Raw genomic sequence first — 26861 nt, 5'->3', positions numbered from 1 at the left:
AGGGTCAGGGAGCCGACCGGCCTGGGCCCACGCAGACCAGCAGCCGGACGACCCACCCGACCGAGGACCCACCCGACCGAGGCTCTGCACTCGGCTCGTGACAGGGTGGGGGTGGAAGTGGGCGTCACCCCTGGGAGCTGCGGGCGGGAGGTTTATCTGCTGTCATTGAAGGCAACATCAGAGCTGAGACAGGAGGTGGGGAAGGCGACAAAAGGGTGAGACAGGTGTGGGCCCTTCTCAGGTCTCTGCCTCTGCCCAGCCACCAACGCTGTCACCCTTCATTTCCACACCTGAAACGCCTGGGGTCCTGCAGGGAGGAGGCGCCGGCCTGCCCTGGGGCTCAGTGTGAGAGCAGTGCCTTCCCCAGGTCCCTGTCTGCGCCAACAGCAAGAAAGCCACCCAATCCCCTTACTTCCACCCAATCTCAAAGGAAAACCTAAGATGAGGTTTGACCTTACACATTTGCACATGAAAATGAATTTCAGGGGCGGGACTTAAATGGGTTTATGTCCATTGTCTTGTATGTTTCAACAGCACATGTCATGAGCTTGAAGGGAACCTGCCTGTCTCCATCAGCAAAACGGCAACCTGAGGCCGTGTCTGCTGTGGTCAGGTGGACAAGGCCCCCAAGCCTGGAGGAGGATGTTACAGCCTCACCGCTGAGGTCTAAAAGAGGGACACAGACCAAAGCACCTTAACATCAGGGGACCCTCTCTTGATGAATGCCACGCCCTATCCCCCCCACAGAGCCCAACAGGGCAGGGTGTCTTTGGAACTCAGGGTGGCAATCCGGTCTCAGTGACGGGGGTGCTGGTGGAGACGCTCTAAGTGAGTGACCTCTGGGGGGCAAGGCGCAAGGCCAGGCACCTGGTCCCGTGCCTACTCCCACCTGCTCAGTGCGGTGAGTACACTCAGTTCCAAAGCTAAGGAGGCGGCAATGCACGGCGAGGAAAACACCAAAACAAAACTGCTGCTTGAGCTCTAGTATATCATTCGTTCATTTATTTATCTTAAGCACCACATAAGGACAGCCCCACAAGTCAGGCACGGAGTCAGATGCAGGTGGAGGTCCCTGCTCTCGGGGAGCTCACAGGCTAGGGGCGTGTTGAGCGGTCACAACCCCACAGGGCTTGGTGGACCCAGCCCAGGAAGGCAGGGAAGGCTGGGGCGCTCTCAGGGCAGCGTGGGCACCTGCAGTTTCGTAGATAAGGAGTAAATTTCAGAGACAAGTGGCGAAAGGAGATGAGGGCCTGATGAAAATAGGGCTCACACCACCAGAAAGGCTTGGAAAGTCCAGGCCTTACGGAGCCTGATGGTCCCTGCTAATGGGATGGACCAGGGCTCTGTAGTGAAGCTGGGGCACCAGCTAGAGGGAAAGGGGTCCAGGTGAGATGTCATTGAAAGCATGGTGATGAAGATGCTGGAGGACCCGGGGGAGACACAGAGAGTGGTCCTGGAGGACCTGGGGCAGACCTAGAGTGTGGTGATGGATGACCTGGGGTAGATGGAGAGCGTGGTGATGGAGGACCTGGGGTAGATGGAGAGCGTGGTGATGGAGGACCTGGGGTAGACGGAGAGCGTGGTGATGGAGGACCTGGGGTAGACGGAGAGCGTGGTGATGGAGGACCTGGGGTAGATGTAGAGCGTGGTAATGGAGGACCTGGGGTAGATGGAGAGCGTGGTGATGGAGGACCTGGGGCAGATGGAGAGCGTGGTGATGGAGGACCTGGGGCAGATGGAGAGCGTGGTGATGGAGGACATGGGGTAGATGGAGAGCGTGGTGATGGAGGACCTGGGGCAGATGGAGAGCGTGGTGATGGAGGACCTGGGCCAGACCTAGAGCGTGGTGATGGAGGACCTGGGGCAGATGTAGAGCGTGGTGATGGAGGACCTGGGGTAGACGTAGAGCGTGGTGATGGAGGACCTGGGGTAGATGGAGAGCGTGGTGATGGAGGACCTGGGGCAGATGGAGAGCGTGGTGATGGAGGACCTGGGCAGATATAGAGCGTGGTGATGCAGGACCTGGGGCGAACATAGAGTGTGGGGTCATAGCTGTTGGGGCAGAGGGCAGCTTTGAGCTCTGTGGGAGTGAGACTGCAGCACTGAATGGCTGTGCAGGTGGGTGACCCTGGATGGCACATGGACAGCCGGTATTACCCTGGGGTCCCAGTTATGTGTCCTTGGAGGCCTCGGTCCCCCACCTGGAAGAGGGTGTGCATGTCACACACAGGCTCTGACACGGGTTGTGTGTAACCTTCGGCACTTGTGAACTTGGAGCAGGGACTGTAGAGCTATTTTCTAAACTGCTTTACAAAGAAATTTTTCTTTATAAGGCCTAGGTTTTCTTTAAAACATTCAATATCTGGTCAATCATGCTGGAAGTTTAATTAGAACATAATCATTACATTAAAAAAAAGAGAGACTAAATGTTTTCTTTTTCAGCGCTATTGTACCTTATTCCAGAACGGACAGGATTCATGACCTATGTGCAACACAGATCACAAAGCCCAGCAGCCACACGCTCGGGACAAGCCCTCTCCGGGAACCGGCTCCAGGAGCTGCTGACAGCCATACCACTGCTCCGTGCACGCACTCACGAAATGGCAATTTTACAGCAAGATCCTATTTTTCACACCTTCAAAAGCATGGCTCGTATTTGCCTCAAGGACCGTTCGTTCCAACTGTTCGGTATCAACACCGATGCTCGAGAGCTCCGCATGACCTGGTCTATTGTAAATGGCATTTTACATTTAGAGAGAACAGAAACCTTCTAGAAAGTCTCCCTTTTACGATACTAAGATAACGACATGGCTGCTCTTGCAATCAGTTTTTGGAGTATAATTTCCCCCTTCACGCTTGTGTTTTTAGAACAAAGGCGACAGCATTAAAAGGTGGTTTGCGTAGCTGGGCTTCCACGACACACAAACCCAGGACAGCACGTGCCATCCTGTGAACACAGGCCCTGGCTGCCGGGGTGAGGGGCCACCGGGCGGGGCGTGGGCTCTGCGCACACACCCTCACGTTCTCCTAGTGCAGGGGGTGAGACACAAACGATGCTCTTTTCTCTGATCACGGACCCTAAAAAAACGGACCAGTGAGCTGATGGCTCAGAAAGTGATAAGAAGCCATCCTCCACACGTGCGGACGGACAATCTGGACGAGAGAAGACTCTGTGGCCGAGTAAAAGGTACAAAGCCTCATGGTCACAGGACGTTGCAATTACTCAAGGAACAAAGCCATGTGGGTTTTAGCAGGCGTGCAAAAACATCAATGTTACTTAATGACCACATCAGGCAGCAGCCTTTAGGCTTAATAGCAAGGGTTTATTTCTAAAGGCACCTGCAAAATAATTATAGCTGTTTGCTCCCCACCTTACACAGCTATAGAATTTAAACGCACAGGAGCCCTCTCAGCTCTGAGTGCAGGAGAGCTGCACTTTCTCCCCGCCCTCCACCCCCCACCCCAGCTGTTACATACTTGCAAACAGCCGGCAAAATGATCAGCCATTACCCCAATACGCGCCCTCCCCCCGACCCCCAACAGTAATAAAGGAAAATACACCGGAAGGTTCGCTATCTTTTTTTTTTTTTTTTTTTTTTAAAGAATGGGCAACATGGTCTTGCTCACAGGATAGTAACACAGCTTAAAGGTACAGTGCGACCGTGCTGTTTGGCAGCCACAGCAGCTCATCGTTTCTGCGTCTTTTAGAAAAAGCACCCCCCCGGTCCGTCCGCAGCACGTAAGGTTAGAAAGATAGCGTTACCATTGGCAGGCAGGTAGGTGAAGGGCTGGTACTGGCTTCGCTTCCTCTTCCCGTTGCAGACGTAGAAGCTGACCGGGACGGGGCTGGTGATTCTCTGGTTGCGAAACGGCGGTATCTCGACCACCAGCGAGTTCTAGTGCGAGAGAGCAGACAGGAGGGGCAGTTAGCACCTCTCCCACGCAGAGGCTCTGCACGGAGAGGGTTCGTCCGCGTGGAGAACCGCTCCCCCGGTGGGGCTGCCGGAAGAAGCCACCCGCCGAGAGCCCGCGCGTGGGCGGGCACACGCGTGTGCGGGCCGGCCTGCTGGTCCCATGTGGGCTAGCAGGGAAGAGGGTCCTTGATGTCCTCCACACCCAGAGCTGAGAGGTGGTCTGAGGTGGTGTGTGCAGGGGACGCAGACTGGGGGCTTCACCTACGATGCCACCCACCTGGCGCAGGAGAGGGACCAGTGCAGATGCTGAGAGGGGCCCAGCCACACGGCCGGCCGCTGACCCCCAACGCTTCCGCCTGCCCTACCGCGAAGGGTCAGTGACCTTGCGCTGACTCCCGGATGGAGCCAGGGGCACCTGTCCAGGTAGCTGGCAATGGAGACCCAGGGCAGGTGCTTCCTGGAGATGTGTGTCTGCGGACAGGGTCTGTGAGGACAACGGCCCAAAGCCCCTCACGAACGCCCAGACGCCCTCAAACTGAAGAAGATGGAGAGCTGGGCGCCTGGCAGAGTCAGGAGGTGGAGCCCGAGATGGAACCACAGGGCGGCTCATGTGGCTGCTGTTGCCTTCCTATGTATTAAAATAAAATCCAGCAACCGCGTAGCATCATGCTCTTTCAAGTACCGCTATAAAAGCAAGGTGCACGGAGGCAGCGGGGCCCTGGGGGAGAGAGATGGCGGGGTTGGTACACCCGCATCCCGGCCACCTGCGTGCTCCCTGGGCCGTCCCTGTGTGGCTGTAAGCAGGCCAGCAATACGTGGTCCATGCGCCACATGCTCCGCAGGAGGAGGGGGAGCTGCACTGGATTTTGGGGGGTTGGGTAGGGGAACATTTCACATCCAAACAGTTCCACCGTTGTTTTTTTGTCATAGGATTTCAGTTAACAAGCAGGAAAAGTGTACAAGAAAAATCCATTGTGTAATTTTTTTTTGTGTTGAAGTAATTGTGGCTTGTTCCCCAGATTAATAGCAAAATTGATTGAATCATGTTAGCAATGAAATCTAAAGAATGCTAAAACAGAAAACTGAAGAGAACTTCAGGCCAAGCCTTTTCCTTTTACAGGTAGAGAAACTGAGGCACCGAAGCCGGCTGCTTGAGGGCACATGGATGGCAGGGCCGGGGTGGGGGGTCCCGAGACCACGCTGGCTCTGGGCCACATGCTTCTGTTGTTTGAACAACTTCGTGTCATTCAGAAGAAGCAACAAGCACACCGTCTCCTGTCTCAGCCGGCCGTCCCTTCACCAAAACGTGGCCCCGAAGCCAGAGGGGCAAAGGGGGTGACGATGGGAAGGAGTTGTGCACCTGCAGCCCGGGGGTGGCAGCCTGGATCCAGACCCCCCAGGTCTGGGTTCAGCCGCAGCGCGGACACGCCTGAGTCTCAGTTTCCCGTGTGTACCAGTCAGATACAGATCAAATGGCTACCTCTTGGGTCGTCTCCTGAGGACTCGGCTGGAAGGAGACACCGTGGTAATGACGGGCCTGGCACGTGGCTGGCATCACGGAGCCGACAGTAAACGAGTCTCATCTCCACAGAGGAGATTCCGAGAAGAGACAGGAAAAAAGGAGCTCTTCCTTGGGCTGAGGTTGGAACTGAGAGAGGTGCGAGGAGGCAGGGACGGCTGTGGCCACGGGAGCCCGTGACGTGCCAGGCGGGGCACATTGGATTCCGTGGGGTCGGGGTTTGTAATTCTAAGTGACGGAAGGGCCGGGCGCTGATTTGGGAACAGGCTGATACGCGTCCCCCCCTCTAAAGAGACAAAGTCCGTGACAAACGCTATCCTCCCCGGAACACGGGGCTGAAATGCCCAGCAGGGGCCAGTAAGGAAGCCAGTGCAGGGGCAGAAATAAGGCTGACAAGTGGCACTCGCTAGGTCAGGGGGCTCGCTTTAAGAACACCCACGGTCTGAACCGCTCACCGAAGCAGATAAGCTACATACATAGCACAATCCCGCTTTGTTTAAAAATGCATACACTATGATGTACATGCATACGGGTGTGTGAAGGGGTAGACAAGACACACGCAGTCACACCGATGACCACAATGAATGTGACAGTCTTTTTATAATTAGGAAAAGTGTGAAGGTGAACCTCATTTAAGAGCTAAGGATGGAATTGTGAAAAGGTGTATCCGTATCCACATGTACGTTTCTTTTAAAACACACAGCTAACTGTCACGCTTCCTTTAAAAATGCAACTATTCAACATAAAAAAGAAAACTCGGTGACAGAAAATCTGAATATGCAAACTTAGCAGGAATTATTCTGATAGAACAAGATGGCTTGGGGGTGGCACCACAGCCAGCGGGCATCAGGGGGAGACCGGCCTGGGGGGAGCGGGGCGGGCGGGAGCAGGAGTGAGGCCGCCCTGTTGGTGACAGGGTTGGAGGAGACGCAGGGAGGCAGGGAGGCGCGCCCTGCAAGGCAGAAGGGGCTGTGTCTCCAGCCACCAGGTGTCTGTTCACAGCAAGCCCTGCGCTGACAGCAGCCCACAGGCCTGCGGGCCAGGAGTCTGGTCTGGAAGCCGAACTGCTCGGGGCTGCAGCACGTCCCTGGGCTCCTCAGGAGAGAGAGCCAGCAGGAGCCCCGTGAGGCCAGTGTGAGCCCCCCACCTCCATCAGCACACTTCTAACACAGGTCCGCCCCGGGGCGTGGAGCGTGGACCAGGAAGCCACACCCCGGGCGGAAGATGTTTTGTCCTGGCAGAGCCACGGTGAGCAGCCACCCAGCATCACCCGGAGCCACCCCTGGGGCAGCCACGAGGCCCCGCCCACCTCAGGGCAGGGAGCAGCTACCCAGCTCGCTTCAGCCGACCCCATGACCCAGGTGCCCTGCTCACCCGGCTCAACCGTGCAGGACCCACAAGGAGCCCCCCGAATTAAGTACTTGACCTGAACAGTATTCCCCATCCCCTGCACCTCCGGAAGGACCGTTCACATCGCCATCAGCGGGATGTGCTACGGAGATGGAAGAGCTGTGACTATCCTCCACAAATCCCTCGCTAGCCACGGCGTCTCACGTCAGCCTACTTCCTGCAGCTTTTCCAGGACTCAGTGGGAAACACACTCATGGGAGCTACTAACCATCATGGCTTTCAACACCACGGTCCAAACACACCGCGTCATGAGACGCCACCTGGGGAGGAAGGCCCAGCTCCTGCTGTCTACGGGAGGAAGCCCCTTCCAACACGAAGTCAGGTCACAGGGAGAGAGACCCAGGACACACACCGGGCTAACAGTAACCAAAAGAGAGCCGGAGAGCGCCGTAACTTCAGACAAAAGGCATTCTCCAGGAATAACCAATCAAAGAAACAGTAACTCTTTCTCAGGTACCCAAAAAGCCGTGAAAGGCTGAGTGTGGGTGTGGGCACGTGTACGTGGCCACCTGCAGGCCCCAGACCCAGCTCAGCGGCCCCAACACCACCGGGCAGGTGTTCCCAGGCCTCCAGTCCACTGGCTAACCGGCAAAGGGAACCGGCAAAGGGAACCGGCCCGCCCAAGAGGCACAGCTCCACCCGTTTCACGTTCAAAACAAGAGTCTGGTAAGCGGTGAGCGTTCTCTGACGAGGACGGGTAAGAAGTCACTGCCAAGGATGCTGGTGGATCCTGGGCACCTGCGTGCCCACACAGGTCCAGCGCCCTCAGAGGCTCGGGGCAGCGGTCTTCCTGGGGGGCGGTGGTCTGTGTGGGGCCCTAGTGGCAATGACATCAGAGGCCACAGAAAAGCCCCGTGTCCGGGCATGACGCTCACCCTGTCCTGGCCGTGTGGCAGGAGCTGGCACACAAGCGCCCTGAGGCCTCCAGCCCCTTGGGTCCGTCTCCGTGGCTGCCCTGCACCTTGTCTCGCTGCCTCCCAGGAGCCCTGGCCCAGGGAGGGCTGTGCACCCACTTCTCTCGCACTGCCTTGCTGTCATTTCTATTGGTCCTTCCACTTGAACAAACAAGAGGCCCCGTGCCTCGGCAGGAACCCCGCCCCCGCGTGGGGAGCCCCCTGACACGCCTGGCGCCGCGTGGGCACGTCTGAGCAATACTTACTGGCTTGCACAGGTCTCGGTCGGTTTTCGCCTCCATTTCCCAGATGTGGTGGCCGTCTAGAAGAAAGGGCACGGGAAGTCCGTTACTGGGTGCCTGACTGAGCGCATCCCCCGAAAACACACACCGCGGTCCAGGCAGATGGCCCGGGGACAGCAGCCGCCGAGTAGAGGACCCACCCGCCCGGCTCGGCCGTGCTGGCCGCTAACCGGCAAGAACAGAAAGTCACGCCTGTGGGACAGTGGATGGATGCCGGGCCCGGGGGGAGACGCTGGGAGACTCACACCCAAACTCAGGCGCAGGGAACCCGGCGGAGCCCGAAGACCTGGCTCTGCAGGGCGCAGCCTGGCTGTGGGGTGGGGGACTCCCCCAGAAACGGCCCTCTGCCCAGTGTCACCCCATCAGTCAGGTAAGGGTTTCCACACGCCCATATCCAAGGGAGCTCGAGCCCAGGAAAAGCGCGGTGACCCCCGTGAGTGCCCTGTCCCCTCTCCCGCCAGCTCGGCCCCGGGGCCCCGTGCCTTCGGGGAGCCAGGTCCACGGGGTACATGAGGAAGTCCTTTCCCTGACTACTGCTTGCCAGGTCAGGACACAGACATGCAAAGCCCACGGGACTTTCATCCTCACCCCGTGGCTGTTTGCATGTTTAAGACATAAAACGTCTCACAAAGGGGCCTGTGGAAGGGCTTTGTTCCTGGGCCGGGGCCCCAGGGGGGCAGGTCGGGCCCCCACTAACTGGGGCCCTCCACAAACCGGACCCTGGTGCTTGCAAGCCCCTGTCTGCAGACACACAGCGTAGGGACTGGCTCTAAGAATTCTGAGTTGAAAGGTGTCAACACCACCCCCCCACCCCCCCACACACGGCCTCTTTCCTTGTTATTGTTTATAAAGTCGGTGCTCCTACAAGCATTAGTTTCTACCTACGCGCTGTTTTCAAAGAAGAAATGTGTCACAAATCCTAAATTATAAGTAAATTAGACAAGCTCCTTTTCCCCCCTCACACTGACTGCCGTGCGGGTGGAGGTGGAGGCGGGGAGGAAGCGTGAGTCACGACCCGCTGGGCCACACCAGCCTCTGGGGACGCCGGGCCCACCCACTGGCCAGATGCCGACCTCGGCCCCAGGGGTCAGTGCCCATCCCCCCAGGAAGAAATGGCAGAACCTGAAGGAAGGCTGCCCGCACTCGAAGCATCAGGAGCCTGACAAAGCAGCTCTCAGCCCGGGGCCCTGCGCCTACGCCCGCTCGCCAGCTGAGCCCGCCCCACCGCAGCTTCTGAAAAGTCACAGACTGGCACCGGCACAAACACACACATCTAGATGTCCGAGTTGGTCTTGGAACCCCCAAAGTGCATGCACCTTTCAAAGCCGGGGCCCCCTATGCTCCCCCTCCCCCCGCGCCCGCCCAGGGCGTGCCAAAGCGCCGGGCTCTGGCCCTGCTTCCCCAGGTCTTCCTGTCTGTGGTTGATCCACAGCCCCAGGGCGGGCACTGGCAGGACTGGTCCACTCAGAGACCCTCAAGGCGCTGATGCCTTTTAAACAGCATCTGCTCACACACGGCCATTGTTCAGGGGAGGCAGGACCGAGGCGTGAAAGACGGCCGATGGAGAACTCTTAGGAGCGGTCAGCACCGTGGCTCCCACTTCCACAGCCCAGCCCAGGCCGCCTCCTGCAGAGCCTGCCAGGCCTGGGTGTTGTGCTCAACGTCAGCTTTACTGGGAAGGGAAATCAGCCTGAATGGGCCTTTGTGTTGAGCTTATCAGGAGCTCGCTGGGCTCTCAGTAGGAAACTGTGCACAAGCCCAGAAGTAAAAATATTCCCAGTCATTAGGGAATTCCCTGCAGCGTGAGTCATCCGAAAGGCTTCCCTGCCACACCCGCCAGGAGGCTCCCGGGCGGCCTGTGGCTGGTTGCGCCTCCGCCTGGCTGGCCCCGGCTGCGTGGGTCCTCACGAGGGCCCCCCCGAGCCTCCACAAGCTGTCCTGGGACACTCGCCTGGCCTTCTTCTGGGGGCGGGAGGGTTCTGAGTCTCGGATCGGCCCCGGACCTGTGAGCCTCAGGCAGCCGGTGGGCGGAAGCAGTGAGGGAATAACGAAGGGCCTGGGTCAAAGAGTCCTTGGTTCAAGGGCGAGGACGCCCACTCCCGGGGACCCAGGCTGCTCAGGCCCTCGGCCACACACACGTCATCTCCTCCTGGTCGTCAGTCGGCCGCAGGAGCGGGCTGCACGCTTACTCACGGTACCTGTGCGACACACCGTGTCGGCCTGCGCACGGGACGCCTGGGGAGGCACCGACAGAGTGAGACCTGTGCTGGCATCGGGCTGCTGGCTGTCAGGGAAGGCGTGTGACGGGTACACCGCCGGTCATCTCCCCACGGAAAGATGCCGAGAGGCTTGTGCAGGGCCTGACGGAGGGCAGGGCCAGGGAGGGGCAGCGGGACGCTGGTCCCCGGGACTCAGGCCAGAACGGCTGAGGGTGTGCGTCCAGGTCCGTCCCATCGCCGCCTCCGTCCTCGGGACCCTCCCGGGCCTCATTTGACAGCGTCCACAGAGCCACTGGGACCAGCCTGCTCGGCACAGAGATGGGAGTGGAGAGGAAATGACCCACGTGCGGTGGGACCCAGCCTGGCGGTCCCTAGAGGGTCCCACGTGCAATTTCCAGCTGCAGTCGTGGGACTGTGCCCAAGGAACACCCTCGTCCATGCGGAACCCGGCCTCCGGTGCTCATGCAGCACTGGGCTCGAGAGACAAAACGTGGATGCACCCCGAAGCCCCACCGACGTGGACAAACCGCGCGCGGCTGGCCACACATGGGCGCGTCCACCTCCACGGGAGCGGTCCTCACACGGGCTCCCGCAGGGACAAGGCTGGAGCGTGCCCCGTGATGAAAACGTTCTGGGGTGTGTGACGGTGGAATGGCTCTGATTTACCAAAACCAGTGGACGCAGGCAGGGCAGCTGTGTGGCCCGTGAGACAGTCACATCTGACATAAGTACGTCTCCCACACAACCACGGCGGCGCTGCTGTGTCGTGGAAGCCGAGGAGAAGCGGGCGTCGAGGCCGGGCACCCAGCCGTGCCCTCTCCCACGCCCTCCCCACCAGGAGCCAGGGCCCGCCGGGCGCACAGAAGCAGCACCTGGAATGATGACTCTCCACCGTGTGGAAGTTGCCTTGGGCAGACCCTGGAGGAAGAGGCCTGTGGTTTGGGGCAAGTCAGAGGGAAGGACCAGCCATCCGCCCTGAGAGGCTGCGGTGACAACGCCCGTGAGGAAGGCTGCGAGGCCTGTGTCTGGCTCTCGGAGCCCTGTGGGTGCCTGTGGAGACGCCCTCCTGCCCACACCCTGCCCCTCCACTATCAGTCACTGTGCCCTGGGGGACAGGCTTGTCCCGGGGCCATGAAGGGTCCGGAGGGCACAGAGGCCAAGCTGAGCCCCGCCTCCTGGACCAGCAGCTGCACCGCCCACTCCCCTCCCAGGTCCCTCAAAGGCTGACCTCAGAGGTCAGCCTGGGACCCACAGGACAGCCCTGTGGGGAGTGAGGGCCCCTGGGTTGGGCTGAAGCCACAGCCCTCGCTTTGGGGGGAGGACACTTCCTGGGACCTCCCTGAAGCTGAGCACGCCGGGCTGGGGAGCAGGGGTCTGGGACTGGCGGACACGGCCCACCGACACTGCCTACCCATCCACCACGCCTCCCAGGGCAGGGCTCCTGGCCGCTCCTTTCCTCCCAAGGCTGTTCAGAATGTTGTACGATTTAGACTGTCGGTCATCTTTCCATTCTGAGGCCAAAAACATAGGAAAAGGCCTCCTTAGGACACAGGGTGGCCTGGCTCACTGCTGCTCTTCCACTCACTGGACACCAGTGTGACTCCCAGGACAGTCCAGGAAAGTCCTGCTGCCCGCCCATCGGCAGGCCTGGGCCCCGTGCGCTCACCCGGGTTGCAGGAGCGGGCACGGTGGAGGTCAGCGCCTGGAGGGCTGACGTGGGTGAGCACAGTGACGACAGCTGTCGGGGGCACGGACGTCGCCGTCCTCTTTCCCATGTCAGCGCCAGGAAAGTCTGGAAGGAGAGGTCTCTTCCTCCACGCCAAGTCATGACTTCCGGGTGTGTGCGCCGCACCACACGCCTGCGGTGTCCCATCTGGGGAACTTCCAGACGCCGAGAGCACGGGGCCTCCAACCCTCCGGCCGGGACACACACCGGGGCGCCTCACGGCCACGGCCCTGGGACCAGACCAGGGGAGGAGGTGCAGGCCGCTGGCCGGGGCTGTGCTGCATCGTCACGGAGAGCCAGCTGGATGACCAGGGCGAGCGAAACACGACCCGCATGGGCTCTGGCCCAGCTGCGAATGCGCCACGGAGAGAGCTCTGGGCACCCAGGCCGCCAGGTGTCACTCACCGCCCACACAGCACAGCCAGGCCGTGGGCTGCAGCCCCTGAGACCACACTCACACTCAACACCCTGACACACCTGTTCAGGTTCGCATACCCTGAAACAAACAGCCGCTCACACGCAAACACCCTCACACACACCGGCTCACACACCCCCACACACATCCACTCACTCACACACCCGCTCCCAGTCACCAAATACGCTCACTCTTACGCACCTTGACACAGATACCTTCTCACACTCACACACACTCTGCACACACTACTCCTGAACTGGCCCTTCAGGCCCAGGCGTCCCGCTGACAGGGCCTCGCTTGCCTCTCGTAACCGCTCCCCATGGTGAGGTGAGGATGCCCTCTCGATGCCTGAGCCGTGAGACAAAACGGCAGAAGCGTCTCATTCACCCCTGGCTTTGGTGAGCACCACGCTCATTTAAGATCAGTTCCACGCCCAGGCCAGTTTGGTCCAGGGGTTAGAGCGTCGGCCTGAGGACTGAAGGGTCTCGGGTTCAATTCCTGGTCAAGGGCACGTACCTGGGCTGCAGGTTCGATCCCCAGGCCCATTGGGGTGAGTGCAAGAGGCAACCACTCTTACTCTCTCCCCACCTGCCTTCCCTCCACTTTCCCTAAAATCAATGGGGAGAATACCCGCTGGTGAGAACTAACAACAAAGTCACTTTAGTTCCTTACGTTCCAAGGGCTGTAAACGTGCCACCAGCAGCCGGTCACTCCATGGGCTGCCGGGCAGGGCCTGCCGGGACCCCCTGGTAAAGGCCAAACCCCAGAGGTCCCAGACGCGGGAGCCCTGCCCCTTGGGTCTTTGTGTGACTCAGTAAAAGGCCAGCAGCCGTGTGGCTGCCATCCACCCCTTCGGCTTCTCTCCAGGCCCCGTGGCCCCTCGCTGACCCAGGGCCTGGCCGACTCCACTGGAGGGGCCTGGTTCCCAATGCCGATCAGCATCGCGGCCCTCTGTCGGGGTCCCTGCTGTCACCTGGACAGGCACCCCTTCCTCGGAGCAACACGGGCTCGGCCAGCCCTGGAGGGCAGAAGGAACCGCTCCCTGAAACACGTAGAAAGCTGAGTAGCTGTGCGCCTAGGGATTCCTGCGGATTCTGGGAGGCCGTGCCCAAGGCGGGGGGAGGGTAGGGCGGGGGGGAGGGCAGGGGGGGGGAGAGCAGCCCTGGACGGGTTGACGCCCACGAGAGCCACGCCTGCTGCAGCTGCAGGAGCCTTTCTGTGAGGTTTCAACGCAACGACAGGGGCGTCCACAGCCACGCTCTCCCGCTCACACTCGGCCTGGGTGCCACCCGGCAGCGTTTAAAGACGGCTCAAACAGGTCAGGTGACCTCCCTGGAAAACCAGAGGCTAACCGTGTTTTTATCTACATTGACTGAGTGGTTTCTCTTCGTGGGGAAGGCAGGAGGAGGGGGCGAGCGCCCTTTGCCAGGAAGAAAACGTGTGGAGTGCACTCCCTTCTGCAAACACGCACGTGCACATGCCTGTGTGCACACACCAACAGCCTTACTTAAATCCAAACGTGAAATTACCGGCGTGTCAGAGGTGTGAGGGCCATGTTTGCATTTCGCTGTCACAGGTGCAGGATGTTTATGTCACACCTAGTCACCGCCCACTTGTTTGTGTCTCGCCTTCTGCACCAGGCGCCCCAGCTGCTGCAGGAGATGGAGGGGTGAGGACGCCCCCACCATCCCAACCCGAGCCGGCAAGGGACGGCCTGGCACCCAGCCAGGGAAGCCCCTGGGGGGCCTGGGTGAGGACGCCTGGGCATTCCTGAACTAAGCTCCCCACACCTGTGAGGCCCCGAAGTGAAGACGCCATGACCGAGCCCACAGTGTGGCCTGGGGAGCGGCCTGCAGCAGGGGTCCCGGGTGCCCACGGCAGGCTGAGTGCCTCCAGGAGTCACACCCATTCCCACCCTGGAGGCAAGGGACTCGGTCAAGGAAACAGGGAGAAAAACTGCTCCAACCTCCCCTTTGTGCAAGTTCTGATCACAGTCTGCGTGCGACGACAGAGCCCCCGCGTTCCTGCCTCGGCACTCACACACACACACACACACACACACACACACACACACGTTTAAAGCTCAAAAGGTTAAATTATTTCAAGATTAACGTCCTCCAACGAAGGGTGTTCCAGAAACTCAAATTCCTCTCCTTGTCATCACACTTAGTTGGTTTTTCTCCATAATTCAAGACATGTTTTCCAATTATGTGCATGATTACATAGGCAGACTACACTAAACGGGGAAGACTTTTAAGCCCATTCTGATTGAAGCACTTAATTTGCTTGCAAACTGTACAAAATCAAGACCCATTATGGAGGCTGAATGTTCGCGGTTTTCAGTGGTTTGCATGAGTCCGGCCCTGGCACTCTCAGGAAAATTCCAATTAGGAAATTTGAAAAAGATGAAACAGGCCACCAGCCTGGCCACCTGCAGTCTCCCCTCCCCACACTGCAGGGTGGGGGCTGCTCTGAGGACAGGCTGGCTCCAACCACAAACTCCGGGAACTCTCACTCTCGTACCTTAACCTTGTGAGCGCCCAGCGGCTTCTCCACAGATTTGAGTAGAGCATCCATGGGGCAGGAGTGGGGCCACCCCCACATCTATCCAGAGGAAAGGAACTCTCACTCTCACCCACAGCAGCCTCTGTCCACAGCTCCCTCTTCAAACACCGGCACAGAGGTCTACACTCGCCAGCACAGGTGAAGTCTACACTCGCCCACAGAGGTCCCCATTTGCCCAGAGGTCTACACTCACCCACACAGAGGTCTACACTCACCCACACAGAGGTCTACACTCGCCCACAGAGGTCTACACTCGCCCACAGAGGTCTACCCTCGCCCACAGAGGTCTACACTCGCCCACACAGAGGTCTACACTCACCCACACAGAGGTCTATACTCGCCCACAGAGGTCTACACTCGCCCACAGAGGTCTACACTCGCCCACAGAGGTCTACACTCGCCCACAGAGGTCTACACTCGCCCACAGAGGTCTACACTCGCCCACAGAGGTCTACACTTGTCCACAGAGGTCTACACTTGTCCACAGAGGTCTACACTCACCCACAGAGGTCTACACTCACCCACAGAGGTCTACACTCGCCCACAGAGGTCTACACTCACCCACAGAGGTCTACACTCGTCCACAGAGGTCTACACTCGCCCACAGAGATCTACACTCGTCCACAGAGGTCTACACTCGCCCACAGAGGTCTATACTCGCCCACACAGAGGTCTACACTCACCCACGGAGGTCTACACTCACCCACACAGAGGTCTACACTCGCCCACACAGAGATCTACACTCACCCATACAGAGGTCTACACACACCCACACAGAGGTCTACACTCACCCACACAGAGGTTTACACTCGCCCACACAGAGGTCTACACTCACCCACAGAGTCTACATTTGCCAGCACAGGTGGAGTCTACACTCGCCCACACAGATGACGTGTACAGATCTCCTGATAATGAAGTCTGCATGGTTCACAGAGAACAGCTGGGGCCTGGAGGCCACCAGTCACGAAGAGAGCAGCAGCTCTGTGTTGGCATCTTGGGGGCCACCAGCACGGATGGGGGAGCTGGAGGGTGATGGGGGCTGGGAAGGTTTGTGGGCCTCAGTGCGGGTCCCACTGGTGACTGCGGCTGCTCTGCGCCGGGTCACCTGCCTCTGAGAGTCTGTGATTCTGAGAAAGACCTGGTCCACGTGGGAGGCACCTGCCCAGTCCAGGCAGCGGGCCACCATGCGGCCCAGGGGAGAGCATGTCCCCCACGCGGCGACCCCACTGCAGCCCCTTGGACACCAACTGCATGATGATGGGCCCTCAGCGACTCCAGAAGTAAACCCTCCACTGGCACAAATGCTCATGGCTGGACGCAGCCCCAGCGGTTACGGCCCACGCCTGTACACACGGACCCACACGCAGAGGCCTCCGCCTCCAGGACCCCATCCCCCCAGCGCCCACCCGGAAACACTCGGTGGTCTGTTTCTAAGGGAGATACCTGGTGCTTTCTCCACGAAGATGACTTTGGAGTCCTGCAGGAAGTTGTGGCCGGACAGGACCATCCTCTTCCCGCCGAGGACGGGACAGCTGGCCACGCTCTGCTTCTCCACCAGAGGCAGCTCCTGGGCCGACCGCTGGGCTGCAGGGTCAGGAGACAGTGAGTGAGGCGCCGCCGGCCTGCCCTCCCCAGTGCCCCCCAGACGGCCAGTTGGGAACCACTGCCTTCAGACAGCCCCTCCGTGGATTGTGCGAACGGCGTGAGCCATCACGGGACAACGTGCAGCCATCCCTCCCCCCACCGGTGCTGTCCCCAGAGGCAGGCCGGCAGAGTGTTTGAGGGTGCGCCATGCGCCCGGAGTCTCACACAGCCCGGGGGTCCCCCTATCTCAGAGGCGGCCACATGGCAGAAAAGCCAGGGCGTGGGGCAGGCGTCTGCGAGACGACGTGCAGGGACCAGCAGGAGCAGGGAGGCAGGGGACGGCTGGGCAGGGCCACCGTCACAGGGCAGGGGCCGGGGTGTGAGAGGAGCCCCATCCCTGCGTCGGCCTGACGTTAGCGTGGGCAACGAAGGAACCAAACCAAGGCCCTCCGCTGAAATAGGGGGGCAGGTGAGCGTGAGGACAGGTGAGTTTCCTGAGAGCCCACACCTGGGGCTGGGTCGGGCCATTCCGAGATGAGGGAAGCAGGAGTGGTTCTGACATGGTTGGTGGGTGGGCCAGGCCCCCCAGGGTTCCTGGGGAGCACCTCAATAGACCCAGCCTGGGGTCCCGCTCCTGGGCAGAGAGAAGGCTGTGGGGAGGTAGGGCACCCAATTTGCTAACAAAAACTAGTAAAACCATCGCAAGAGGAAGGACCCCCGACCACTCAGAAGCAGGACCACCAGGGGACGCTGGGTTTCACTCCGCTTCCCAACATCCCGTGGGAGGGGTTGACACAAATTCGACCACAGCAGGGGTCTGTGTTTCAAGACAAACTTCCTTTCACTTTTACCCGCCCTCCCCCCCAGCGCCCCCGTCAGTGCTGGGACCCATCCAGGCCCTGCGCCGACGCTGCTAACCCGTGCCTGCCGTCACCACACGGGGTGGGACTGTCAGACGGAGGGGCGTGCCGAGACTGCCCAGGAAAACGTGTTAGCGGATGGAACCCACCGCTCAGGGCCGTACAAAAGGTGAGGATGCGCTGTCGGCAGGACGGGATACTCACAGCACTCGATGGGGTTGGAGGCCACCTGCAGCGACAGCGTGCGGCCGCTGGGCTGCGGGATGTGCACCCGGAACACCAGCCTCACACGCGTGTTCTTCCTGCCGATGTCCGTCTCCCCCTTGCGCAGCTCGATGTCCGAGTTCCGGAGCTTCAGGATCCCGGCACAGTCAATGCTGCCCAAAACAAGAGTCCGCTGCCTGCCGGTCCCCACCCCACGCGCAGGACGCCCGTCCTCGCCGCTCCACCCGCCCGAGCCCACCCGGCAGGACGGACACACACTGGGGACAGGACACACCCTGCCGTCTACCCCGGCATGGGAGGGGGGCCGTGCAGACAGCCAAGTCCCTATCGCCGTGGTCCCCCGTCGTCCACCTGCCCAGACACGGGCAGGCCCACAGCGTCGGCCAGTGCGTGGCCTGGAGGGACCCGAGCAGGACACGGCCCCGGGAACCCAGAGTCAGGACCTGCCGCTCCGTCTCAGAGCTAAGTTCATTTATTTAAGGTTCTGGCAGCAGCCCCATCGCTCAGCTCAAGATCCCGAATTTCCTACAGCTTTATATGATTTTGTTCAGCTTCACGGAGCACTAGACTCCAGCACAACAGTCTGTGTACAGACTGTGGGGTGGAAACGGAGACTTTTCCTCTCAGGAAGCTGGAGGAGGCAGACGCTCAGACACTCAGCCGGCGGTGCCCCAGCCCATTGGTGCGGAGTGGGGACCAGCGGTGGCTTCGGGTATGTCCCTGCACCTGGACGGCTCTCACCGAAGTCACAGCTGCTGCTGCTGAGGACCCATGGGTTCTCCGACCACCCGACCGCCTGGTCTGTGGGAAACTGATTCCAGCTCTTGAACTAAACCCAGGGGCTGAGAATGAACTCAGAGGTGTGGGCAAATCTGGGAAAAATCCACAAGAAGAGAAAACTTTCCCTCTGTTTTCAACTTGAACGGTTTCATTACAAAACTTACCAAAATTCCACTCAAAGTCCTACACATTGTGGCCTGGCCTGCCCTACCTCCCACACTGTCCCCATCAACACCCCAAACTCTGCTGCCCCAGGGCCTTTGCACATGCTGTCTCCCTGCATACCCAGTTTTCTGCCTCAGGGACACTATCCTGACCTCCAGAGGCCACCAAGCTCTGATACACCACCCTGGGGCCCAGCAGGATGTAAATCCTGTGGGATGACTGTGGTCTCTTTCTCTGTGGCATCCACAGCTCAGGAGTGATATGCATAGCCCCCGGCAGTCATTCAATTAGAGGATTCATGAAACCATGAGTACAGGCCCCATTCAGATATGAGGCGTGTAAGCCTCAACTCTAAACTAGCGAGTCAGAGCTGACTACACATCAAGGACTCCGAGAGACTGTGGCCCACAGACTATGGCCCAGACACGGTGTTCTCTGTAATTGTTCAATGTTTGCAGGTTAACCGTCCCTCCAATTTGGATCCTGTCTGGGAGCTGAAGGCAGGCACTGGGGGAGGGAGGTTACTCACAGCTGCAGGGCTGTTTAACTGGCTGAAACCCCAGAAAGACAAAAATCGTCATTAATCTTTGTGAAGTTTATTTACAAACTGGGCTACTGAGCTGTGGGATGTGGGGGCTACGAATGCCGAGCACACACCAGCCGCGCCCCCGAGCACCCAGACCGCGTGGCGGGCAGTGCTTACATGGCTCTCATGTTGTTTTCTGGCAGAAGTGGGATTTCCAGGACTTTGGTGTTGGAGAGGACGGCCTCGTGGCTGGTGGTGGACACGGTCTTCCCCGTGATGCGGTGGACCTGGTAGAAGGCGTGTGGCCGCAGCAGACGGTCGTCCGCCGTCCCGATGAACAGCTGCAGCGTGAGGGGCTCGCTCTCCAGGTAGCCGTGGAGCTGGTGAGAGAACAAAACCCCGCTCAGCACCCGCACACAGGCCGCTCAGAAGCAATGAAACTTTCATAAGCAGAGTCGAATTCAAAAGGAGAACGGTGACAGGTGCTCGGGGTTAGTCTCTCCCCCTCGGCCCCTTGTTTCTCTGTGACAATGAAACCAGGAGCCTGGAAAGGCCTCCTCACCCCCAGGTCCTGGGGCAGTTGGGGACATGCAGGCTTTCAACACTGCTGCCTATGTTCAAGCACACACAGGCACACACGTACCGACTCACACGTGTGCACAGACACGCACATGTGAGGCCACAACCACCGCTGTGAACAGCATGCAGGATGAGGACAGTGACGATGCTCACAGCTGTGCTGTCTTCTCTGCAGGACAGGCAGGTGGGAAGGAGCCCCAGTTCCTCCCAGCACACGGTCCCTCCCAGCACACGGTCCCTCCCAGCACACGGTCCCTCCCAGCACACGTTCCCTCCCAGCACACGGGTCCCTCCCAGCACACGGGTCCCTCCCAGCACACGGGTCCCTCGGGTGGCGGCTGCCTGTTCCTCAGACCCACCTGCCTTCCATGTGCTCCACAGCCTGCGAGGACACCCTGTGTCCGCTTAGCCAGTGACAGCTGTGAGGACCCCATGCAGCTGGGCGGCGCCATCAGAAAGCTGGGCGACGCTAAGACTAAGCCGTTTGCTTGGTAGAATCAAGCGCCCAACAGGACACGATCCTTCTCCCTGTCTCAGGCGGCCCCCTTCAGCGGGACCAGTGGAAACAGCAGTAGCTCCTTCAGTTTCGCCCCCGTGACACCATCCACAGGCTGTCACACGCACAGACCAATTTGCAGCCCCTGAGATGCATGCATTTGCAGCTTCCAGTAACTCCCCAGCGGCTCCGAGACACCCAGCACGGGCTCGCTCAGGGCCTGGTCTATGCTGTCCTGGCGAGCACTCTGCAGCCGCCCATCAATGCTGACAGACCACACCTGTCCCCTGCTGTGGCCAATGGAGCAGGAGGCTCTGAACGCCCCCGGGGAGAGGTGACGGGGCCAGACGAGGATGGTGCACAGAGGGTGAGTGCAGACAGGTCCCCAGTCTGAACCACAGGGGACAGTCCACTCATGCACACTCATCATGCACACACTTACAGGCATTCACATTCAGACACGCATGTGCACATACAGTCTCTACAACACACACACACACACGTTCACATGCACACTCAGCAGCCCCAGCCCCTCGGGAGCCCTGTGTGTGGTGGGGAGACTGCACTCCCGGTTGCAGGGTGTGTGTCCTAGTCTTATCTCTGTCTGTCTGCCTGTGCCTCAGTCCTGAGCATTGCCGACGTGATCGACCTCAAAGTGGTCCTTTCGTATTGAAATAACTGAGTGCCATCCTGACCCTCAGGTCTCTGACACGTCTGGACTAACGACAGTGTGCAAGGCCTGTGCACACACATGGAGCGCGTCTCCCACCTGCAGCTGACACACCTGAGTTTCCACATGGAACCGGAGAGGCTGGCAGGAACAGAGAGCTGTGCTCAGCATGGGGCGTGGGGTGGTCTCTCCCTCGCCTGCTCCGTCCGCGTGCTCTCCTCCTGGCCGCATGCAGGTGAACACCAAGGCAGACCTCCCCGGTCTCCACAGGGAACCCGCCAGCACCTGGCACTCACCTCAGGTGGCTCTTAACCTGCAGGAACGACGTGTGTCCCCTGTGGACTGAAGACCTTCCCCAGGTGCAGACAGGAGCTGCACGGGAACTGTGGGCAGTGAGTACAGGAGACCGAGCCCACTGTCTGGGCCACGCCTTCCCGCCTCCTTCTGGGAGTGTGACTCCAGTCTTTGCCAGGTTAGTGAACTCACTAAGAAACCTAACTCCACGCTGGACCCAAGCCTACATTTTATAATCAGAAAATATTCAATTTAAATCAGAGATTGATTAAGAGACAAATTTTGCCATTCTGTGTCCTATTTGGTAAACTTAATGCAAGAAAATGAGCCTTTGGCCTAAACCTTGTCTCGTGCGGCTCAGGCGAGCTCCACAGAGCCAGGAGGCAGTCCCGCTGGCCTGACACGGCCGGGCTAGGGTCAGGAGTTTTGAAAATGACAATTTAAAACCCCCCAGGGACTCCCACTGTGGAGATGATCAGATGGTATGTGGAATGCAATGGATTGTGGGTATAACTAGCCTTTTAAAAACATGCTATTTCAGTGAAAATGGGAATATATAGGGTTTAACCTGGAAGGTAAACATCTATTATTTAAAACATGAAGTTCATTTTAAGAAAAGTAATTTAAATACTTCACACGTTGCACTGCATGGTTTTCAGCCTCTGGCACATTATAGTATCTGTCAGGATAATATTTATAAAATTACCTGTCATAACAATGACCTCTCTATGCTAAACAAAATGCATTATTCCATTTCAAGGTGTAAGAGCTACCGAGTTTTCTACACATAAAAATGTTTGTTTTTAGCTCCTGTGCTTAGCTCAGCACTTACTCGGGAGATGACAGGTGAGGGGAGAGATTGAGGTCAAGTTTATTCAGTATTGAAATTCAAGCGGTGCTCCCAAGCCCACACCCCCAACACACTCACACACATGCACACATACACAACACACACACACGTGCACATACACACATACAGAGGAAGGCCGTATCATGTGAACAAAGAACTAGTTGAGGGAATTGGTTCCTTTTCAATTAGCCATTCTTAGTTGGTTTACTCAAAAGCTAAGCAAGGAAAACTTCATGCAAAGTCTGTTCAAAGGGAAATTATGGCCCAGCCAGTGTGGCTCAGTGATTGAGCGTTGACCCAGGAGCAAAGGGAAATTACGCATTTAACCCAGATGTAACATTTGTGTCTTCACCTGATGGCAAAAGGAACTATGCGGAGAGGGACAATCCAGTTCAGAAAAGGGTTTCACTTCTTTTTACCCAAATGTTCCTGCTATGGATTAACTCAGAGGCTGTTTGTTGTATGAGCATCGTCACATTAATTACACTTGCAGGCCCCAGATCCTCGCTGCCAACTGCACAGGAGGCCGGGCGTCGCGGCGAAGGCGGTGGCGAGGGACAGGTTGTGGGGAGTGAGGCTCAGAGGGGCTCCTCCTCCGTGAGCAGCGTTCCTACATCCAACCATGTCTCTGCCAGATAATGGAGAGGGAAATCACAGTTTCTAGCACCCATTCTGGGACCCTGAGCGACAGGGGTGGCCATGAACTCGTCTGGGGCCGGTGTCCGTGGGGGGAGGGGCCTGCTGTTGTGACATGTGATCGTCAAAGCACAGCTGACAGTTGTAAAGACACCGATTCCTTGCCTCCTTATTAAGGAAAGAGGAAAACTAGAAAAAAGGAATAAAACAGTGGCAACAAAATGGAGCCAAAAGTCACAGGAAAAGCCCCCAAACTGTGTGAGAACACGCGTGAGGCCAGGCACCGTACCCCACCCTCTGGGCCACGCCTCCCCAGGCACCTGCTAAACGTGGCGCAGGCAGAACCTTAACGGCAGGACGTGAGCTCTGCATTTGTCAAAGTGAGTTGCAGGGGCCGCAGCCTCCCGGTTCATGATGACCTGCAGGTTAAAGCCGCCAGATGAAGGGCCCTCGATACCCACTTCCTCACAAGGCTGGTTGGTGTGTGTGCAGGTGTGATGTGTGTACATGCGTGTGTGCATGTGCCTGGGCACCAGGGTGCGCAAATGTGCAGGGATGAGGATGCAGGCACTGGCTCTGGGCCCAGTCAGCCCAGGGGAACCGTCCTACGGTGACAGCGAGTGACGGGAGGACGCGGAACTCCCCGTGGGACGGCGGGAACAGCTGGCTGTGCATCTGCAGCTCCAGCCAGGACTCACCTGCAGAGCTGGTCTCAGTGACTCATGTCTCGGTGGGCCACTCTTCCCAGCTCCCACCGTGTTGTGCATGTGCATGTGTATAGGTGTGCACCATGTACGTGTGTATGCATATGCAAACGTGTGTGTTGCATGTGTGTAGGTATGCACATGTGTGCAATGACCCAATGTCCACACTGAGTTTACACCACAAAGTGTCACCTTACTTCTGAGAGCGGTCCCTGTGGATGACGTTGCTTTAGTACTGAGTCAGACCACGCGTGTTCTCTCAGACAAAACCAGGTTTATGCCGTAAAACGAAATGGTGTAAATCGCCAGGACACGAAAGCCTTCCAGCCACAGTTTTTAAACTGCACACAAGTCACAGACTGGGTTCCGGCAACAAAAAGGCTCCAAGAGGCCACACGATATTCCTTGCAGGAAAAAGAGTTCGTTCCTAGAGTTTCCTGGGTTTTGTGTGTGATATTTTTCTACCTTTCTGAAAAGGCAGAAAATAAGTGAGGACCATATTCAGGGAGTTTAACTGCGTAAATATTTGAAAAGCCGAAATGCCAGAGACGTGGCACGCGGGCCTCTGTCCGCAGCTGGGCCACCCTGGCTGTCTTCCAAAGCACACGCCTGCCTGGCTCCGACTCCTCCCCCCCCGCACGCGGCTCCGTTCCACAGTGAGTGACACTTCCAAGGCCTCTCCTCGCCAACCGTGCACTCAAAACTGCCTGCACTTCTCATTCCACAGGGGGTGTGGGGTCGTGACGTGTGAGGACACCCAGGCGCGTGGCCACGCCCTCCATGCAGGGGAGGCACCGTCCCCCGTGGTGGCCTCTCTTCTGCCTGCTGGGATGCCCCGGAATCCACGTCTCAGGGTGTCCCGTCTCACTCCAGCCCCTCCTCCTCCACCCCGGTGTCCCAGGATGGGACGTGGCTTCCACATGGAAGGTCGTGATGGGATTTCGAGAGGAAATGTCCAGCCGGGCTCTGTGGCTCGGGCCCCGGCCACACTGTCGCCACCAGGGCCCAGGGCATCCAATTCCTGTTCCCGGGCTGTCCGCGGGCAGCGCCGGGTTCATTCCGATGCCTGGTGTTTCCTCAGACCCCACTTTCCAGAGCTTTCCCTGAGGCATATGGAAATTTCTAGACACAAAAATAAAAGAACGAGAAGCCATAGGTCTCCAGCAGGCGGAATATGGCCCTGGGGCAACTGAACCAGACGAGATGCTCGGACACACAGGGGCCTCTGTGGCAGAGTGAGGCCAGGTGGTGCCTCCTCACAAGGCCACTCCCCCGATGCCATGCCTGCCCGGCTCACACGCGGGCCTGAACGCCACGGCCATGCGGGGCGGGAGGGTCAGACCTGGCAGGGGCGGAGGCCCCAGGAGCCCTGAGAGGCAAAGCTCGTGGGGTCAGAGGTTACGACAGCTGTGCCCCTGGAGTCGTCGGAGGACGAGACTGTAAATCAACTGCCCCAGGAGGAGGGCTGGCTGCCACCCTGGTGAGCAGGGGGACAGAGGGGAGCCTTCTGGAAGCCATGCCCGGCCTGTGCTCGCCATCCCTGAGTCAGGGCAGGGCCGGCACAACGGCTGGCGCCGGGCCCCGGAGACCTCACGGGGGCTCCCGCACTGGTACGTGGGCAATGCCGGCCAGATGCCCAGCGCCCACAGGCCAGACACCAGCCTGCCGTCAGCTGCCCCTCCCCTGGCACCGAGTGCTGTGAGGGACAGCCACTGAGTGGCCGGTCAAGGGGCGACGGTGTGCCCGTCTCAATGCTGACACAGAGCAAAGTGCTGTATCCGGACGGGGGCCCTGTGTTCTCGGCAAGAGGTGAGGCTGTGGCCAGCTGCTGGGCCAGCGTGCCCAGCGACCCGGACCCGGGCCCAGGCCGACGGCACTCGGCGCCGCAGCCCACAGCGGCTCAGGAACAGTTATGTAACAGCAGCTCAGGAGGTGACATCCCCCCACCCGGGGGCCCTCCCTCACACACACAATAGCCTTTGAACGCAGCAAAGGTGAACGCCGGGGGGGCTCTGGGTGAAGGTCACGGCCCACCGGCCCTCGCCCCACTCATGATCGTCCCTGGCCTCCACCTCGCCACTCACAGCCACTCGGCTTTGCAGGAGGGAGGAAAGAACACGCCAAGTCCTCACCAGCGCCGGACAGCAACAACGGAGGCCCCACACGAGGGCGCAATCCTCGGGCTCGCGGGGACGTAGCCCGGAAGGAGCCGACCACCTGCCTGGACGCTGTGAAAGAGTAGAGGGCAGATGCCCAGCGGCTGAGGCCGACCCATGAAAAATTAATCCGCGCCCCAGGCAGGTCAGCAGCATGTGGCTGCGGTGGGGGTGGAGGGTGGGCACGGGTGTCTGGTTGGGTTCAGACCTGCATTTTAAAGCCACAGCCCGGCCTTCGGCCCCCATGCCGGGCCCTGAGCAGACCTGCAGCTTGGCTCCAAGGTGGACCTAGGGTTTGCCATGAAAGAGTGGTTTACACTTCAGTGATATCGACGTCCCTGGCTTTGTGAACCTCTGGCTTCCTAGGTTAACAGTCCTGCCTCGGCTGTGGACAAATGGATGGAAAGTGGAATGAAGCTGTGGGTAAATACGCATGCTGTGGACAGTGGATAACAGGGAGTCACAGTTTGTCCCAGGATTCGAGCCCCCCAGGGCCTGAGTCTTACAGTGTTGAGCACTCAGCCACCCCTACGAGCCCGGGGCGGGGAGGGAGGGCCTGGGAGGGGAAAGGGGGAACTTTATAAAATGAAAACGATAAGAGATGCTGACTTGAACCATCAGACAAGAAGCAATTGTGTTCATTCTGTGGTTTCAGCTATCAAGTGTCAGTACGACAGAAAGATATCTGCCTTGGTCTACAGGGGCCACACGAAGCCTACACGCCAGGCGCCCTAATTAAAGGGAGTCCCTTGGAACCATGCAGGGCACAGCCACCCTGTCTGAGCCCAAGCCTGCGGCTGGGGGGATCCCCTTGGCCAGGGTGGGGCCCGAGTCCAGCAGGGCTCACCTGGCCCCCAGCTCTGGATCCGGTTCCTTCCTCGGCCGGACAAGGGTTACGTGGTCACTCATAACTGACCAGCAAACCTAAAATGCTGTTCAGGAATCGACGAAGCCTTCGCTGTGTTTCACGTTTCCATGACGGATTAATTATTCACACACCGGCCTCCTGCGTGATGGGCTAGATGCTATCGGGAAAGTTATTTTGGTGGCTTGGTAAACAGAGCTTCACCCTTTGACCCCTGGGTCAGAGAGCAGCGGCCTCCCCGGGGGGCTCCTCGAGCCCCGACAGAAGCAGGGACACAGGACACCCCAGACGGGCTCTCTGGATGCTCACCCACCACGCGCTCACGTGGGCGGCGTTCTGGGGACGGGGACACGTGCGGACGGCAGAGCAGAGGGACGAAGGAGGCCTGGACGGAGGCTGCAGGCTGACAGGAGGCGGAGCTTCAGGCAAACAGGACAGAGAAGAGATGAACGGCAGGGGCTCGGCGACCCCGTCAGCCTCCCGGAGCCTCCGTGTTCTCGGCTGAAGA

At 59.0% G+C, this 26861-nt stretch overlaps 1 protein-coding gene across 4 annotated transcripts in view; it reads right to left on the bottom strand.

Annotated features, from left to right (window-relative positions):
- The window catches only part of NFATC1 (nuclear factor of activated T cells 1), a 99376-nt gene that overhangs the window by 44019 nt on the left and 28496 nt on the right, over nucleotides 1-26861 (bottom strand). For 2 of the 4 annotated variants that reach the window (XM_028139299.2, XM_028139301.2), the window contains exons 4-8: nucleotides 19281-19483; nucleotides 17612-17784; nucleotides 16407-16547; nucleotides 8003-8058; nucleotides 3764-3896 (exon numbers count right to left, since the gene is read on the bottom strand). In XM_028139299.2, the coding sequence (XP_027995100.2) occupies nucleotides 3764-3896; nucleotides 8003-8058; nucleotides 16407-16547; nucleotides 17612-17784; nucleotides 19281-19483 (706 nt within the window). Of the gene's footprint in view, nucleotides 1-985; nucleotides 1192-3575; nucleotides 3897-8002; nucleotides 8059-16406; nucleotides 16548-17611; nucleotides 17785-19280; nucleotides 19484-26861 lie in introns of those variants that run through there. The other 2 variants (XM_028139307.2, XM_028139308.2) reach the window with 2 other exon arrangements.

This window comes from Eptesicus fuscus, chromosome 12, assembly GCF_027574615.1.
Source record: "Eptesicus fuscus isolate TK198812 chromosome 12, DD_ASM_mEF_20220401, whole genome shotgun sequence".
Lineage (NCBI taxonomy): Eukaryota > Metazoa > Chordata > Mammalia > Chiroptera > Vespertilionidae > Eptesicus > Eptesicus fuscus.
The sequence above is the reverse complement of the archived record's forward strand: the minus strand, read 5'-3'. Positions and strand labels throughout refer to the sequence as shown.